At 39.3% G+C, this 16883-nt stretch overlaps 2 protein-coding genes and 1 long non-coding RNA gene across 3 annotated transcripts; 1 reads left to right on the top strand and 2 right to left on the bottom strand.

Moving 5' to 3' along the window:
* Positions 1 to 2406: 2406 nt before the first annotated feature.
* On the bottom strand, positions 2407 to 7409 carry LOC136353565 (uncharacterized). The gene is made up of 17 exons (XM_066304572.1): positions 7341 to 7409; positions 7179 to 7238; positions 7027 to 7095; positions 5733 to 6260; positions 5468 to 5641; positions 5074 to 5377; positions 4904 to 4962; positions 4746 to 4812; positions 4587 to 4658; positions 4235 to 4452; positions 3952 to 4086; positions 3545 to 3840; positions 3291 to 3462; positions 3107 to 3205; positions 2886 to 3017; positions 2692 to 2792; positions 2407 to 2605 (listed from the first exon to the last, which is right to left on the bottom strand). Exons 1-17 carry the CDS (start codon positions 7407 to 7409, stop codon positions 2407 to 2409), a joined length of 2754 nt encoding a protein of 917 aa, XP_066160669.1.
* A 5941-nt stretch (positions 7410 to 13350) lies between these two features.
* LOC112936562 (uncharacterized) lies at positions 13351 to 13889 on the top strand. Its single transcript, XR_010736836.1, has 3 exons — positions 13351 to 13467; positions 13559 to 13620; positions 13732 to 13889. It is a non-coding gene; the product is annotated as an uncharacterized lncRNA (long non-coding RNA).
* A 2023-nt stretch (positions 13890 to 15912) lies between these two features.
* On the bottom strand, positions 15913 to 16750 carry LOC4348971 (ripening-related protein 3-like). The gene has a single exon (NM_001423071.1). It carries the CDS (start codon positions 16727 to 16729, stop codon positions 16088 to 16090), a length of 642 nt encoding a protein of 213 aa, NP_001410000.1. The 5' UTR covers positions 16730 to 16750; the 3' UTR covers positions 15913 to 16087.
* Between the last annotated feature and the right edge of the window lie 133 nt (positions 16751 to 16883).

Here is a 16883-nt window from a genome sequence, read left to right as displayed (position 1 = left end):
AATTCAGAGACAAGAAACAATGACATGAAGCAAGTGTTGAATTATCTCAAGAAAAAGGAACAAGATGACCCTGGAATGTACTACAAATTCAAGCTAGATGAAGAAAACAAGGTGACAAGCATGTTTTGGACTGATGGTAGATCGACTCAGCTATATGAGGAATATGGTGACTGTATCAGTTTTGACACAACGTATAGAACAAACAGATACAATATGCCATTTGCACCGTTTGTTGGTGTTACAGGACATGGGTCAACTTGCTTGTTTGGTTGTGCATTTTTAGGAGATGAAACGGCAGAGACATTCAAGTGGGTTTTTGAAACATTTATAACAGCAATGGGAGGGAAACATCCCAAGACTATAATTACAGATCAAGATAATGCCATGAGATCAGCAATTGCACAGGTTTTTCAAAACACAAAGCACAGAAACTGTCTATTTCACATCAAGAAAAATTGCAGAGAAAAGATAGGAAGCATGTTCTCTGCAAAAGCAAATAGAAACCTGTATGAGGAATATGATGACATACTAAACAATTGCCTAACAGAAGAAGAATTTGAAGTGCTTTGGCCTCAGATGATTGAAAAGTTCAGTTTGCAAAATATAAAATACTTGCAACTAATGTGGAAGAATAGAGCTCAGTTTGTGCCTGTCTACTTCAAATATGATTTCTGCCCTTTTATACAAAGCACAGCGCTGAGTGAGGGAACAAATAGCAGATTCAAAAGAGGAGTTGGACCACAACACAGTGTGATGAGTTTTATGAAGGAATATGAGAACATAAATGATACTATCTTTGATACTGAGTACAGCAAAGATTTCCAATCAAGGACAAAAATGCCAAAAACACTATGGTTCAACTATCTCATTGAAGAGCAGGCATCGGAACTATATAATCTAGACATATTCAGAAAATTCCAAAATGAATTAAAGGATACTTTAAGGTTGCAAGTATCTGTGATACAACAGGGCAAAGTGTATGAAGTGTTTGTGTCACCTAATAGCATCCAGCAAGAATATAGACAAAGGAAACATATAGTGATCATTGACTTACCAAATGAAAACTTCGGTTGCATTTGTGGGAAGTTCTCTAAGGATGGAATGCTATGTTCACATATCCTGAAAGTGATGTTGGAACTCAATGTGAGAAAAATTCCAGAAAAATACATTATTGATAGATGGAGAAAAAAAGAAAAGAAGGAGAAAGTGAAAGGCAGCATACATACAGATGCAACAGACAACTCTGTTCTGATGTTTAATGTTCTATCAAGGAAAGGTGCTGACATAGCATCAAAAGCATCAAAAAGAAAAAGAACATATCAGTTCATGATGGAGGAACTTGAGAAATTAGAAATGAATGTGCAATTGATGATTGAACAGGAGGCCGAAACACACCTGTCACAAGATGAAAGCAACACAGTACAAAATGATACTGTGCAGCATGCAGAAGAAGAGATAATAGAAGAAGTGGAAATAGAAGACCCAGATTTGGCCAATACTAAAGGAAGAAAACCAAAAAGATATAGAAGAATAGTGGAGAAGATGATAGAAACTTCAAAAAGGAAAAGTAAAGATGAGCAACACACAACAGAAACAAGTAAGTGTAGCAAGATCAAGAATCCACATATAACTATAAATTGTAGAAATAACAAGTTTTTTTTGCAGGAACAAGTGAGATAACCAATATAGGGAACAAGCAAGAAGAGATGAAAACATCAAAAACTACAAAAAGAAGTAATAAACAAATCAATTATAATACATATACAAAAATGAAACTATATATAATGAAAACCTAATGCATACTTCTTTTTTGCAGGAAAGAAAAACAATACTCAAGAGGAAACTCCTAAAGAGAAGTTGCATGCAAAGACAAGCTGACCAAAGACATTGGAAATGAAAGGACAAATTGAATACCATCAGTAATGGAAGAAAAAAAAAAGAGATCTTTCTTCTATGTAATAGCATTCAGACTGTAAACACTACAAATGTTGTATAATTGTTTTTCTCATACTACATTACAAGTATGTAATATACTGCTAGAGTGCTACATTATATGTATCTAATGTACTGCCAGTAGAACAAATATCCTCGTCATACAAATTTTTGTCACACAACTCATTTCAAGAAAAACTGTGAAATGTATACTGAAACACTGGTCAAAGCAGCAGCAGTACGATCAACGTGAAGAAACTTTACCTACAAAGGAAATTTTTTTAAAAAAGTCAAAACAAAACAAAGTAAATAAAATATAGAACAGGTATTAAAACTTAACTTACAAGGTCAAACCAAATAGCTTTTAGACTGAAACAATTATCAAGCAGCACCAGGAGTATCAACACGTGGAAACTTAGCCTACAAAGAAAATTATTAATTAAAATGAAAAAAATATATAGAAGATAGAAAACTTTAACTTACAGGGTCAAACCAATTGAGAACTACATCTTCAACTTCAGTACTTAAAAGCTTGTTGCTAGGATGGAAGAAAATTCTATTTGCATACTGAACTCGAATGTTACTGATATTGTCATTTGAGAATTCATTTTGCAGAATAACTCTTGGAGACCACAATTCCATGCTTTTCATAACAAAAATCCCAGAATCCGCACTATGAAACAAAAAAGAAAAAAATAAGCTAACATCAAAACAGAACAAAAAACTACAAACAAATCAGAGAAAATAAAATAAGCTAACCTAGAAATATGGGCTAGAACAGATGGAAACTTCAATTTGAAATTGCTAAAATTCATTGGAGAGCATTCAAATTTGTCCCAAAAAGTCTGGAGATTATTTATCTGAAAATAAAACAGATCAAAATAACAATTAAATATAAAATAAAAAAATGCAAATCAAAATAATAAAACTAAAATCATAAAAGTGCAACTTACCAATTGAGTCATAATAGGTTCATAGAAATCATCTCCTTCATGATATACACAATCTAGTATGACAAGCATTCTATCCTTTAAATCCACAATGAATAGAAACCAATGCTGAAGATGTAGAATAGGAAAATATAACTGCAAAAATACATATGACAAAAGTACATATAAGTAAAAAAAAGATGGTTGAAATAATAAGAGGAAAAAAAATACTACTAACAAAATACCATGTCACAAAGATGCAATTTTCTAGCATTGGTAGCTCCTTCGAATGACTTCTTAACCTTTTCCAGTCCTTTATCACTTATATCATTAATCAATTCAGCCTATCAAATGCAATACAGCTAATCAACATATGCATAATATTTTGGCAAAAAAAATAAAACTGAAGATATAAAAATATATACTTACACCAATTGATAGAAAAAAGTAGTTTCTTTTAGACTTTGATGGATGACTATCTTGAAACAAAACACGGCAGAAGACTGAAATGACATAAGGTGACACAATACAATTCTTCTTGAGGGAATGACCAAAACTGTAGAACTTTGCTTTGACATTGTCAATATCAACTGCATAGTAACTACAAAAATAAAATATAAAGCATAAAAAGCTAAAATCAAATCAAATAAAAATAAACAGTTAAAAGATTAGCCATTTAGTACCTCTGCCACTTTGAACTATCTGAAAGACGACAAATTGCAATATAATATCTATTCTCTTGATCAGAAACTGTAAAACGACGCCTTGGAGAAAAGACAAAAGGATCAGAAGCATGCCTAGCAGGAACTAAAACCCTTCTTGGACCATGTATAGGAAGCTTTCCGCCAGAAGAACTCATTCCACGAATGTACTTGTTCAGTTGATTTGTTGAATTATATAACTGTTCAGCTTTAACACACATTCTTTTTGATGAATCACAAATTTTATTTTCACCCAAACAAACAACATCAGGAGAATTCTGTGAAAGAAATGAAAAATTGAAAAAAAAATCAGATCAAAAAACATAATAAAGAAAATTTTGAAGTTACGAGAAACATAAGTAAGAACATTAAAAAAAAGTATAACTTACTGTAACATCTTTAAAAAGCCTCTTGTTCGAATTCTGAGAATTATGTGCTGCACTAGTTCCAGGGTTTTCATTAATGACAGTGTTGCAAGTATCATTGTCTGGAGTTTCAGGGAGTGATTGAAAAGAAATAAAAGGCTGCAATTTCAAATATAACAGAGAAGAAAGATTAAATAATGTAAAAATATCCAATGAAAATACAAATGCTGCCTGAAAACATATATGTTTATATAAAACTTGCTTCACAAAACAGTACAATGCAAAAAAAGAACATAAAAATTCTTACTTGGGTTGAAGAAGGGGAAACATTTTCAGAGCCTTCATCTTCATTCTGAACTGAGAAAACATGTTCATAATCACTAACATCATCTTCAGAATCTAGCAAACTAAATAAGGGCCTTGACTGATTAAAGATATTTTCCACATTCCCATAATCATTAAATCTTGATCTAAATTTTTTTGCAACACGATGAATAGCAGCAGCTGCAGCAGCAATTCCAGAACCTACAAAAATTTATAGAAAGCTAAATTTGAGAAAACATTCCGAAGTGAATAAGTTGAAACAGATAAATTTGAAAAAACTTTTCACAAGTAAAAAAATCAGTAACCGAAAAGAAAAAAAGCTTAAGGTAACTGACCATCCAAAAGATCATCAACAGACTGTTTGGAATGATTAGCATTACCAACTTGAGGGGTAACAAAATTCAGATCTAACAGGAAGAAATTAAAAAAATATTAATGCATGATTAAAACAATTAACAGTATAATTTAACATAACAAATTTGGTACAAAATTACCATCATCACATTGTCTTGAATCATTAAGTTCAACAGCAGATTTAGAAACAAAAGCATCTTCATTTCCCTATAAAATTTTCAATTCAAGAACTCAAAAAACAAATAATATAAATAAAACTTGCAAATAAATTATGCAATATATGACAAAAAAAACTTACATGAAAAGCATTATGAATAGGAGAATGAGGTAACACATTATCATTAGGCACATGAACTTCTGCATATAAAACGAACGCATTAACAAAATAAACTGAATACAAAATAAAAAAATAGAAACAGCAAGAGGAAAAACTCAAAACACCAAAAGTATTATAAAAATATGACTTACGAGCACTAATACCAGCAGAAGAAATACCAATGTCATCATCAGCTTTAGAAGTGCCAACATTCTCAATTACATTTTCCTCAATTACAACATTTTGATCTGATTCATTACAGCTAGCTTCACCAATCATAGCAAGAACAGAAATCAAAAGATCTCCACAAGATGAATCATCAATAGTATGAAGTGAAGTGCAATGACTATCAAACATAGAACATATTTTCTCTTTCATGTAAACTGGCAACATATTCTGAAGAGCACAGTCAAGTTTCTGCTGAAAAGAAATCCTTCTTTCATCACAAGGTTGAGGCTACAATGAAAAAAAAGAACATTAATACAATATGCATTATAAGGAAAAATAATAAAGAAATTCATTTTTATTTTTAAAAATAGTATTAACCTGGAAATAGCAAGTAGATTTAAAATCCCTTAGAGGCCTAAGACCAAAAGTGTCATCATCAATTTTATCAAACTCAGAATAAGCATGGATCATGTCACTTTTCCAAACACAAATACGTGGAATTTCATTTGAAACATTGTTATCACCAAATTCAACATTGTCAAGGTACACCACCTACCAAAAAAATATAAAAAGAACAAATTAATAATAAGTTAATACTGAAAAGAGAAAAAAATTAAAAATAACAAATATGTCAAATACTTACAGCCCACATGTACAAACATCCTCCCAAGCTGTTAGTCTTCACAAACTTCTTCATGTAGTTCATTGACCAATCATATATGAATTTGGACCAATCATAATTCCTCAGATTATTAACATCTTGAAAAATGGTGAGGTACTTGGTGCTTGGCAATATAGAAGAATTCGGGCAAAGAAAACAAGCCAAAGCAACAATAAGAAATGAAGTAATCACTTTCTCATTTGTCAAAGGTTCCTTTTTAATGAACTGGTCTCCAAAGAACCTCACTGAAGGCAAACAACTAAGCCCATACATCGAAAGAATGTATTCCTTTCCAGCTTCAAAATCCTTTCCAAACTCCAAGCCACCAGAAGGTAAACCAAAAATGTCACAAACAGTCTGCTTTGTAACTGAAATTACTTTGTCTCTTAAAATTATTTGTGAGGTCTTAAAATCCACATGTTTTGCAATCCAAGTAGCAAATTTATTTGGAACATAATTGCTGTTGAACTCAAGCAAATTCTGAAAACCAGCACCCTGAATAATAGTTTTCTGATGTGGAGAAAGTGCAGATATAACTCGACAGAAATACTTGGTGGAAAACCTTGTAAATGATGAATCAATCTTTGCAGCCTCCTTTAGCTTATTATCCTTATTAAATAACAAAAAAATTGCAAAATAAATAAAAAATAGATATATAATACAAAAGTAAACAGAACAAATATGTAAAGCACAACAAAATGTAAGATATATACCTATTATGTGTATTGGCAAACCATTTGCAATACGCAGCGAACATAAAACAGGTACCAATGTTCATGTTGTGGAAGAGCAACAATAATGAAAAAGCTCTTTTCAAGTGAGCAAACTAATTCAAGTGATCAGGCAAAAAAAAATTTCGCATATGATGGTGAGAAGAGTTTCTTCACTATTGGTGCTCTTAGACAAGTAAACAAACAACTACTAAATAGAGAATCATCAGAAAACAAAATTGAAAGAAAACAGTAGAAAAAAATAAACACTAAGTAAAGTAGAAGAACAATACTGCTTAAACTCTAAGTAAAGAACAATTTCTAAACAAATGCAAGATCTTAAGACAATCTGAGACAAGTAAACAGAAAAAATATCTAAAGTACAATAAAATAGAACATATGTAGGAAAAGAAATGGGTAACTTACATAACAACAAGCAATATAAAAATTAAAATCAAATGTGTAGTTCACCTAAATCAGAAAAATAAATTACTGCCTATAAAATTCAGGAATGTACTTACAAATATAAAAATAACAGTAAAAGAACTTAGTAAATAACAACATACCTTCGCATAACGAAAAGCATGAGAACAAGATTTTCGATTCAATATTTCTTTCTTAACATCTTTAACAACCTATAATAAAAATAGAAAAAATATACATTAAAAAAATAAAAAACAATAACAAATTATAAATACAGTCAAGAAAGTAATACTACCTCCTTTCTAAAAATTTCATATATAATATCATCAAGTTCACGACGAGAAAGCTCTCCATCCTATAATTCATATATTTCGAAATAGATATTAGTAAACTACAAACTAAATTCATATAACATAGTATTTCATAAAAAAAACATTAATAAAAGACTATAACTTACACAATCAGATTCATCAGAATCATCTACAATAGGTGCTTTACCCAAATTTCTCTTAGCAGCAGGAGCCATCTAAACAAAAAATATAAAACAAATATCTAAATCACTTTCTTAATAAGACAAACAACAATGAAAAAGGCAAATCATGCAGACCATGAACTTGGCTTTACAACTATAATTAGAAGAAAAACAAAAAAAAATAGGAGTGCACAGCTAAAGATGCTTTATCATGGAGAGTGCACAAGGAAACAAGACTCCAACAACATGACACAGCTGATGGAAACAAAAGAACAAGCAGAAGATTTCACTAAAGAAGTATAGCAGCTGCACACAAGCTATACCAAGGAGAAGGTGGCAGAAAAATAACATAACAACAAGCTGAATGGAATCAACAGGCACAGCAAGTTAATGAAGATGAAGAAAACAGGGTACAGTTGATAGGAATTAAAAAAAAACTGACAAACAACAATCAGTAGATTTTGAAGCACTAGTAGCTGTCAATTACACAAGAATAACTTGGAAGTAAAAAATTAGGAAATGCTTACAACTATCCAAGGGACATGGAAAGTAGAATCATGCTTACAACTAAAAATCTGTAAAAAGTTTAATCTACTACAATATACAAAATTCAAAAATAATTACAGTAATAATAATAACAAAAACAAAAATACAACAAACTAAGTTCAGACATCACAAAATTTTAGAAACTAACTAGCTGTCAAGTTATCAATTCTACCTCACAAGCCATCAATACTACCCTGAAAAGTACACAACTACAACTAATTCGAACACCTCACAAACATCCCAAGATCTAAAGCATAATAGAACACATGCGCGCCAGCCATCAAAATACTACCCTGAACAGTACACAACTGCAACTAATTCGAACACCTCACAAACATCCCCAGATCTAAAGCATAATAAAACACAAGCACACCAAATTTTGTTCAAATAGCTCACATATATACACTAACTTGCTAATCTAACGAGAGAAAACTACCGAGATCTACTTCACACAGATCTAGTTCACGAACATCACATAATACCTAACTTCCTAACAGATTCGAAGACCACCAAGAGAAAACTCAATCAAAATAGGTTTCAAAAAGAGCTCATGCTTGACGAGAGAACAACTACACCGAATCGGATCAACAAACACATCCATACACCAAAAATCCCAAACGAGAACAAACAAAATGTAAGAGATCTAGTTCGAACACTTCAGAAACAACAGAAAAATCAACAGCAAAAGAGCAACCTATGAACCAAAAACCAAAAAAATTACACACACAAGCCAACGATTTAAGAAACCTCCACCTCCACCTAAATCTACAAGCAAGAGAGATCAATTTCACCGGAGAAAAATGAAGAAATCTCAACGCAACGACAAAATCGTCGACGAGCTCTCCCTCTCTCTCGCCGGAGAAACTGAGAAAAAACGAGAAGAGGGGAAAGAATGAGAGAGAGACCTCCACCTCCACCTAAATCTACAAGCAAGAGAGATCAATTTCACCGAAGAAAAATGAAGAAATCTCACCGCGACAACGAAATCGTCGGCGAGTTCTCTCGTTCTCTCTCTCGCCAGAGAAACCGAGAAGAAACGAGAAGAGGGGAAAGAATGAGAGAGAGAAAAAGCAGGTAAGGACAGGCGCGGAATCCAAAATTTGAGAAAAAAACAAAAGGTGGGGCCCACGTTGACCACAAGCAAGACTATCCATCCATCCGCACGAATCGCAAAAGCTAATCCAACGGCAGGAAAAACGACAAATCCACACCCAAAAAATCTTTCGACAAATGTATAGCAATTACGTTCAGTTATACTCCGTGTGCACCAAGGTTGAGTCGTTTGTGGGCCTGCATGCTCATGACCCTACCTTGGGGCTTTCATAGTGCACTTACGTGTCATTTAGCCATATAATTCTACGTCAATTTTGCTATATATTTGTCGATAAATTTTCCCCTAAAAATTTGACAGATGTAATTACAGTACAACCGTAATGTAATTACACTGTAACTTGCATGTAATTACACTGTAACTATAATATAACTTGTATGTAACTTTCAAAAATCTCTCCATAATATATTATTTTGGTAAAATAAAGGTTGTGGGAACAATTTTTTTTCAGATATGTGTGTACTGTGATTTTTTTTCTTTCTCACCAAAACAAATCTTTATAATAGATCTAATAATTTAAAATTACGTGAAACTTACATACAAGTTACACTGTAGTTACATGCAAGTAGAGATGGCAATGGGTACCCGGTCCCCGGTCCCCGGTCCCCCGTGGAGAATTCTCCCATTAGGTGATGGTGATGGTATTAATTGTGTCTCCATGGGGAATCAAATGGAGAGAAAGTATTCTCCGTCGGGTCTGGCGGGGGCGGGTTTGGTTCCCCGTCCCCCGTCCCCGCCCTCTGTGGAGGCCCGATATAAAAGTATGTGTGTAGTAATATCCTGTGTATTTGACCCATATGGCCCATAAAAACCAGGCCCAAAGCATAGAGTATATAAAGCAATTGTGTAACCCTAACCATTCCAATCCTTATCCCCTCCGTCCCCATTCCCTAGTCCACGCCGCCGTCCGTCGGCCACAGCGACTGAGCGGCGCCGGCTCCCGATCTCGCGCCCGCGCCCGCGCGTGCAGGCGTCCGTGCGCTCAGGGCCGCCGCGCCCGCCGTGTCGGCGTCCGCGCCCGCGCGTGCAGGCGTCCGTGCGCTCAGGGCCGCCGCGCCCGCCGTGCCGGCGTCCGCGCCAGCGCCGGGCCGCCACGCCCGCCGTGTCGCCGTCCGCTCCAGCGCCAGGCCGCCGCGCCAGGTCCCAGCGCCACGCCACGCCGTCCCGTTCCCTTCACTCCCAGCCTCCCAGGTCCGAGGACGCCGTGGACTCGGCACCGGCCACCGGACGTCGGCCTCCTCCTCCACCCTCCGTCAATATCTGATCCGTCATGTAGGCTTATTTGTTTTGCTGATGGTGGATGCAGGTGAAGGCTTCGGTGGCAAGAAAGGGGAAAACGACGAGTCCACACGACGACCAGCCGCTCGAGTCCGCCATGGCTTCGCCTTCACCACCGCTAAGCTCTGACGATGATGCAAGGTGAGCACATCTAGCTGTCCTACTCCCAACTCAGTACCCCTCCCTAGACGCCTACCTATAGTACCATATCCCCCTCCCCCTCCACTAAATTCCTCTTCCATGGCTGCATCATTATCTCGTTGAGTCACTAACTCACGTTCGGCGATCCACAATAAGGGACGCCAATGCGGAGTTGGACCAGCCATCGCATGCTATAAGCGCTGCAGCTGCAGCTGCAGCCACACCCGCTGTCGTGCCTGTTGCTGGATCTGCCATTGTTCATGTGGGCAGATCTGGTTCCTCCAACTCCGGTGCAAAGGCCTGCTGTCGGCCGCCGCAACCACCTATAAAAAGGACCACCACTAGGTCAAAAAGCCGTCTTGCGATTGCAGGAGCACCTTCTGCTTCGACTAAGGCAGGAGCTCCTTCTGCTCCAAGAACTCCAGAAGCTTCATCTTCCGCCAACGGCCTGCGCTTATTCAAATCCATGGGGTTCGATTTCACGCTAACCCTTTATACATTGTAGCTTCACTTTCGTAATCCTAAGTTCCTAACAATTTAGCATGTGCAATTTATTAATTTGCAGCTTGCTTGATTTTCTTAGATATTGAATGTTGTATTTAGAGTATCTGTAGAAAATTAGATATCTTTACATGTATATTGTATGGTTGCACATTGAATGTTGTTAAGTTATAAATATGTTATGAACTTAAGTTTTTGAAATTAAAGGAATCCGATTCTGTGTAGTGTAGATCATAAGAAATTTATTATTCTATAGGCTGTAGCAGATTTCAGTATGATTTATGTGTAGAGATTCTTCATTTCAAGTTTGCCAAGATTATTCTATAGGCTGAAAGATATATTGATCTATATTTATTTGTCATTTGTCAGATTTACCACGAATTCAACTGCTGGTACTGGTTGTGGGAGTAGCAGCCAGCAAGAATCGCAGTCACTTCCACCACAAGCAGAGTCTGTTAATGATTCTGAGCCAATACAAGTTGAAGATGATGAGCCAGAAGATGATTCTGAGAATTTTGGCACAAAGAGGAAGCTTACTTCTGTTGTTTGGAAGGATTTCAAGAAAGTCAAAGTCTGTGGTGATGTCAAGGCTGAATGCCTTCATTGCCACAAGCGGCTTGGAGGGAAGAGCAGCAATGGGACTTCACATCTACATGACCATTTGAAAATTTGCACATTGAGAAAGATCAAGATGGGGCCAAAGACACTTGCACAATCTTCATTGAGGTTCAATTCCGTAGAGGGAGGGAAAGTTTCTGTGGACACATACACATTTGATCCAGCAGTGGCTAGGAGAGAGCTTGCTGCCATGATAATATTACATGAGTATCCTTTATCTATTGTTGACCATATTGGCTTTCGAAGATTTGTTAGTGCACTTCAGCCATTATTCAAGATGGTGACTCGGAACACTATTAGGTAATTTCAGTTCATCTATTATTTATTTGCTGGTTTTGCATTTCTGAAATTTGATTAGTTAGTGAGTTTATTGATTAATGTTTGAATATAGGAAGGACATTATGGATACATATGAGGAAGAAAAGAAAAGGGCATTAGCATATATGGCTGGAGCTAAGTCTAGAGTGGGTATTACTACTGACTTGTGGACCTCTGATAATCAAAAAAGAGGCTACATGGCTATCACAGCCCATTTCATCGATGATTCATGGACACTTAGAAGCATTATCATGAGGTACATGATTCACAAATGATTATCCTCTTGTCACCATCTTAAATTCAACATTTTAATCTTGCTGCAATATTCCATTTGTAGATTCATATATGTGCCCGCTCCACACACAGCTGAAGTTATTTGTGAACATCTTTATGAAGCGTTGGTTGAATGGAATCTTGATGAGAAGATATCAACTTTGACTCTTGATAACTGCACCACAAATGATAAGGTGATTTCTGAACTCATCAAAAAGATCGGCAAGCGTAAGCTTATGCTAGAGGGGAAACTTTTGCATATGCGTTGTGCTGCCCATATTCTTAACTTGATTGTGAGGGATGGTTTAGATGTGATAAAAGATTCAATTGCAAAGGTTCGTGAAAGTGTTGCCTTTTGGACAGCCACACCTAAAAGAGTAGAAAAGTTTGAGGAAATTGCAAAGCATGTGAAAGTTAAGATGGAAAACAAGTTAGGCCTTGATTGCAAAACTAGGTGGAATTCTACCTATAGGATGCTCAGTATTGCTTTACCTTGTGCACGTGCTTTTGACCGTGCAACACGGGTTGAGAAGCTATTTGATTGTGCTCCTAGTGAAGAAGAATGGGCTTTTGCTAGTGAGGTAGTTGATAGGCTCAAGTTGTTTAATGACATCACTGCAGTATTTTCTGGCACAAATTATGTGACTTCCAATATTCAACTACTTAAAATCTGTGAGGCTAAAGAGCAAATTAGGAAGTGGGCTGTTTGTGGTGATTCTACTATAGAGGAAATGTCAGTTGAAATGATTCAAAAGTTTGATAAGTACTGGAAAGATATTCAAGGGCCAATGGGGTTGGCCACCATTCTTGATCCTAGGTTTAAGATTGACTACCTCCTTGGGTTCATTGAAACCATCACTGGTCAGTCAAGTGAAGAGTGTGCAACGAAAGTTGCTGAGGTGAAAGACACTCTATATGATTTGATGAAGGAGTATGAAGTGGAAGATGATGAGGATAACACGGAATCTTCAGCTCCTCCACTTGTCAATTCTGATTTATTGTCTTCAATCACAGCACGTGTTACTAGTAGGAGACCAGCAGCAATACGCGTTAAATCAGAGCTAGACAGGTACTTAGAGGATGAGTTGGTTTCAATTAATACAGAAAACTTTAAGATTCTTGATTGGTGGAAAGTGGCTGGGACAAGCTTTCCTACATTGAGGAAGGTAGCACGAGATATATTTGCTATTCCTGTTAGCACTGTTGCATCTGAATCTGCATTTAGCACAAGTGGAAGGGTTCTTAGTGAGCATCGTAGCCGGCTTACTCCAGAACTCTTGGAGGCCTTAATGTGCTCACAAGATTGGCTGCGAAACAAGTATCGAGGTACATATGATGTTTTATTCATACATCATGCTTAGCATAGATTTTACAATGCAATGGATGCAAAATAATTGTTATAATTGTTATCTTGTAGCTGATAATGAAGAAGCAGCAAGCTTTTGGAGTTGCCTTCAAGATATCCAAGATCGGATTGAGGTATTCTTTCAACAACTTGAAATTAGCAATCAAACTCCTATTGCCATTATTTGTTATATCCTTATAAAATACTTGACTAATTGAATATCTTTTGCTACTTCTTTAATTTAGGGACTTGCTCTTGTTTGAAGACATGAATGTATGGACATGCACTGTTCTTGCAATGATTTTGGATGTTTGTAACCCCTGTTATGTGTCATGATAAACTTGTAAACCATGGCAATGCTTTTGGATATTTGGCACAAAAGACCTACTCCGAACTATGGTTTTACGTATGCATGGACAACATGTGTTGTTGCTGCAATGTGGTGATAACTAATGAGTGATGACTGATGAATGATGAATGATCATGTATTATTGTGTTGTTGCTTAATCTGGGAATATGATGGATATTGTATTCTTGGGCACACTTTTGTTGCACTGCTTGTTGCTGCACTGCTGTTGTAAGTGATGAATTGATGATGTGCATTTGTGAACTGATGATGTGCATTTGCGAATTTGTGATCTGAATCTGTGAACTTGTGTTCTTGTAGTTGTTGTTCATGTGCTGAAATTGATGGCTGGAATTGCTATTTTGAGTGTTAATCTTTTATTGTTTGATATGAGAAATGCATACATGTTGACTGTTGAGTAAGTTGATAGCGGGGATGGAGGCTCCACGGGGATAAATTACCCGCACGGAGGCGGTGATGGGGAAAGATGTTGCCCCGTTGCATTTCACGGTGATGGTGATGGGGAAAATTCCCCACCGCGGAGGCGGGTATGGTGGAGTAACCTCCGACGGGGAATTCCCCGTTGCCATCTCTACATGCAAGTTACAGTAATTACACTACGATTGTACTGTAATTACATCAGTCAAATTTTTAGGAGAAAATTTGTCGACAAATGTATAGGTGGTCCCTTCTACGTAGGAGATTCCGCACCACATCAAACATCTCTCGTTACAAAGTGAGGACCGCGGAGCATACTTGAGCCATGGGTTCCTCGTCAATATTTGTCAGGGCCGGCCCACACACCCGCATCGCCTGCGAAGGGAGAGAGAGAGAGAAGGGGGACGGAGGAGAGAAGAGAGATGGAGGAAACGGAACTTGTTTCGGCGGTTGTCGCCGAAGGGGGAGGGAAAGCTGGCGGAGGGGTTGGGGAAGCCCCACTCGGCTTGCTCACTGCCGTCGAGGACCATGCAACCGTCGCAAGCATCCTCGACCGTCAACTGCCTCCGTCGCCACGGACGCCCCCCACAAGATGCTGTCGAGCTCGACGCCGAGCTCCCTATCGGTAGCGACCTTGGCCATCCCCGATAACTAATCTCACCGGCCCTCGCCTCCTATAGCTAGATCCATCCATGGCCGCCGAGCTTGAGGCCAGTTCCGGGCATGGATGGTTTCCTCGTGTTGGGCTCGAGCGGTGTGGTGAGGCGCCGGACGGCTGCCACCGTGAGCTTTTTGTTGTTTCTGGGATGGGAGAGGTGCTGGCAGCGGTGGATCTCGTGACAGGAGTAGAGAAACCAATGGCGGCGAAGTTCGCCGCTGAGGTAGGGGGACTGGGGAAATGTCGAAGGCGACGGAGTTCAACACCGCCAGTGAGTTGAGGACTTGAAGGGGGGTTGGTGGGGGAAGGGGAGAGGGGGAGGGAGCCGCCGGTTGGGGACGAGATGGGTGTGGGGAGGGAGAGGATGGGGCGGGGGAGTCACCGCCGTGCACCACCGGAGACGATGGCGCCGAGCTTGTCGCCGCGGGAGATGCGAGAGACGGCGGGAGACGGCGGTGCAGGAGTGGGAAGAAGCACGGCCGCCAGATCCACGCCGTCAGTGGGGTGGGGGTGGGAGAGGAGGGGGCGGGGGAGTCGCTGCTATGCACGTGGGAGCTGAGGGAGAGGAAGAGAGAGAGCGGGGAAGGAGAAGAAAAAGTGGTGAGACCAGCTTGAAAAGAAAAGGTGATGGGCCCACTAAAGCTACGAGTGCACTGTAGAGAGGGGAGTTTCGACTGCTTTTCTTCCTACGTGGATATTTGGGCTCCTCAATAAGACAAGCCGCATTGCTATTGCCCTATAGCAGCGATGCGATGCTGGTTTTACTCAGTGTTATAGACAACATTCTGTTAGAGCTAGACGACTCAAATTATTTTTACTTTCTAAGGTTACAATATAAATATATAAATATGGTGTGGTATGTGTTGTGTTCGGTTACAACATCTCCATCCTTCATTTTCTTTTAGAGCTTCATCTGTCACCAAAGAATGATAAAATTTAAGAAAAATTTTTATAGTATCTGAGATGTACCAAGAGGTATCAATTCTCTTAGTATAATTTAGTATTCCCTCTTTATTACTTGATATATCAAGAGGTGTTTAATTTTACAAAAGAAAAATTACGATACATCACTGTTAGGGAATATATATAAGCTTATTAATGGGAAATTATACGGCCGTGTTACATGGCGTCTACGTCACTACGTGTGTCGTCGTCGTCGTCAAGCATCGGACCAGGTGATCTGGGCCTCGCCGTCGTCCTTGTTGAGCCCCAGCGCGTCCCACACCGCCGGCGACCCGTCGACGATGTTGTTCCGGCACGGCGGCTCGAAGTTGTGGTCGCTGTCGCAGCCGCGCTGGGAGTCGCACTCGTCGACGACCATGGCCGTCACGGACGCGCCGCCGCTCGCCCGGATGACGACGTCCTTCTCGCACCGGCTCCTCCCGTCGAACCACCCCGTGGACAGCGCCACCACCAGCTGGCCGTCGTCGTAGAACCTCCCCGTGCAGGACGGCGCGCCGCCGCCGTCCCCGCCGTCGGCGAAGCTGTTGAGCGTGAGGAGGGCCGCGGTGCCGGTGCCGCCGGCGGCGACGGGCGGCGAGCAGGCGTACGTCATGTACTGGACGCCGTCCTGGCAGCACTCGGAGCCGTTGTCCGCGTTGCAGTCGCCGGACGTTCCGGTGATGGCGCCGCTCGGCTGGCAGCTGGAGGACTGGAGGAGGGACCGGTGCGGGAAGAAGCCACCGCCTCCGCTGCCGCCGCCGGCGGCGACGGCGAGAGCGGCCAGGTTGGGGAGGATCGCGAGCACGAGGAGGAGCGCGTGGGAGAGACGGCGGCGACTCATGGTCATGGCACCCGCCATTTTCTTGCGCTGTGCTAGTGTGATGTTGATGCAGCATTGACAGCTTGAAGATATAAGGAGATGAACGCGCGCGTACAGTTGACCATTGACTAGAGGAATATCTTCCCCTTACGGTTGTTTGAGAAGGATTCTAGCTCTTTCTCATGTATAATTT

Source organism: Oryza sativa, chromosome 10 (assembly GCF_034140825.1).
Source record: "Oryza sativa Japonica Group chromosome 10, ASM3414082v1".
Classification (NCBI taxonomy): Eukaryota; Viridiplantae; Streptophyta; class Magnoliopsida; order Poales; family Poaceae; genus Oryza; species Oryza sativa.
The sequence above is the reverse complement of the archived record's forward strand: the minus strand, read 5'-3'. Positions and strand labels throughout refer to the sequence as shown.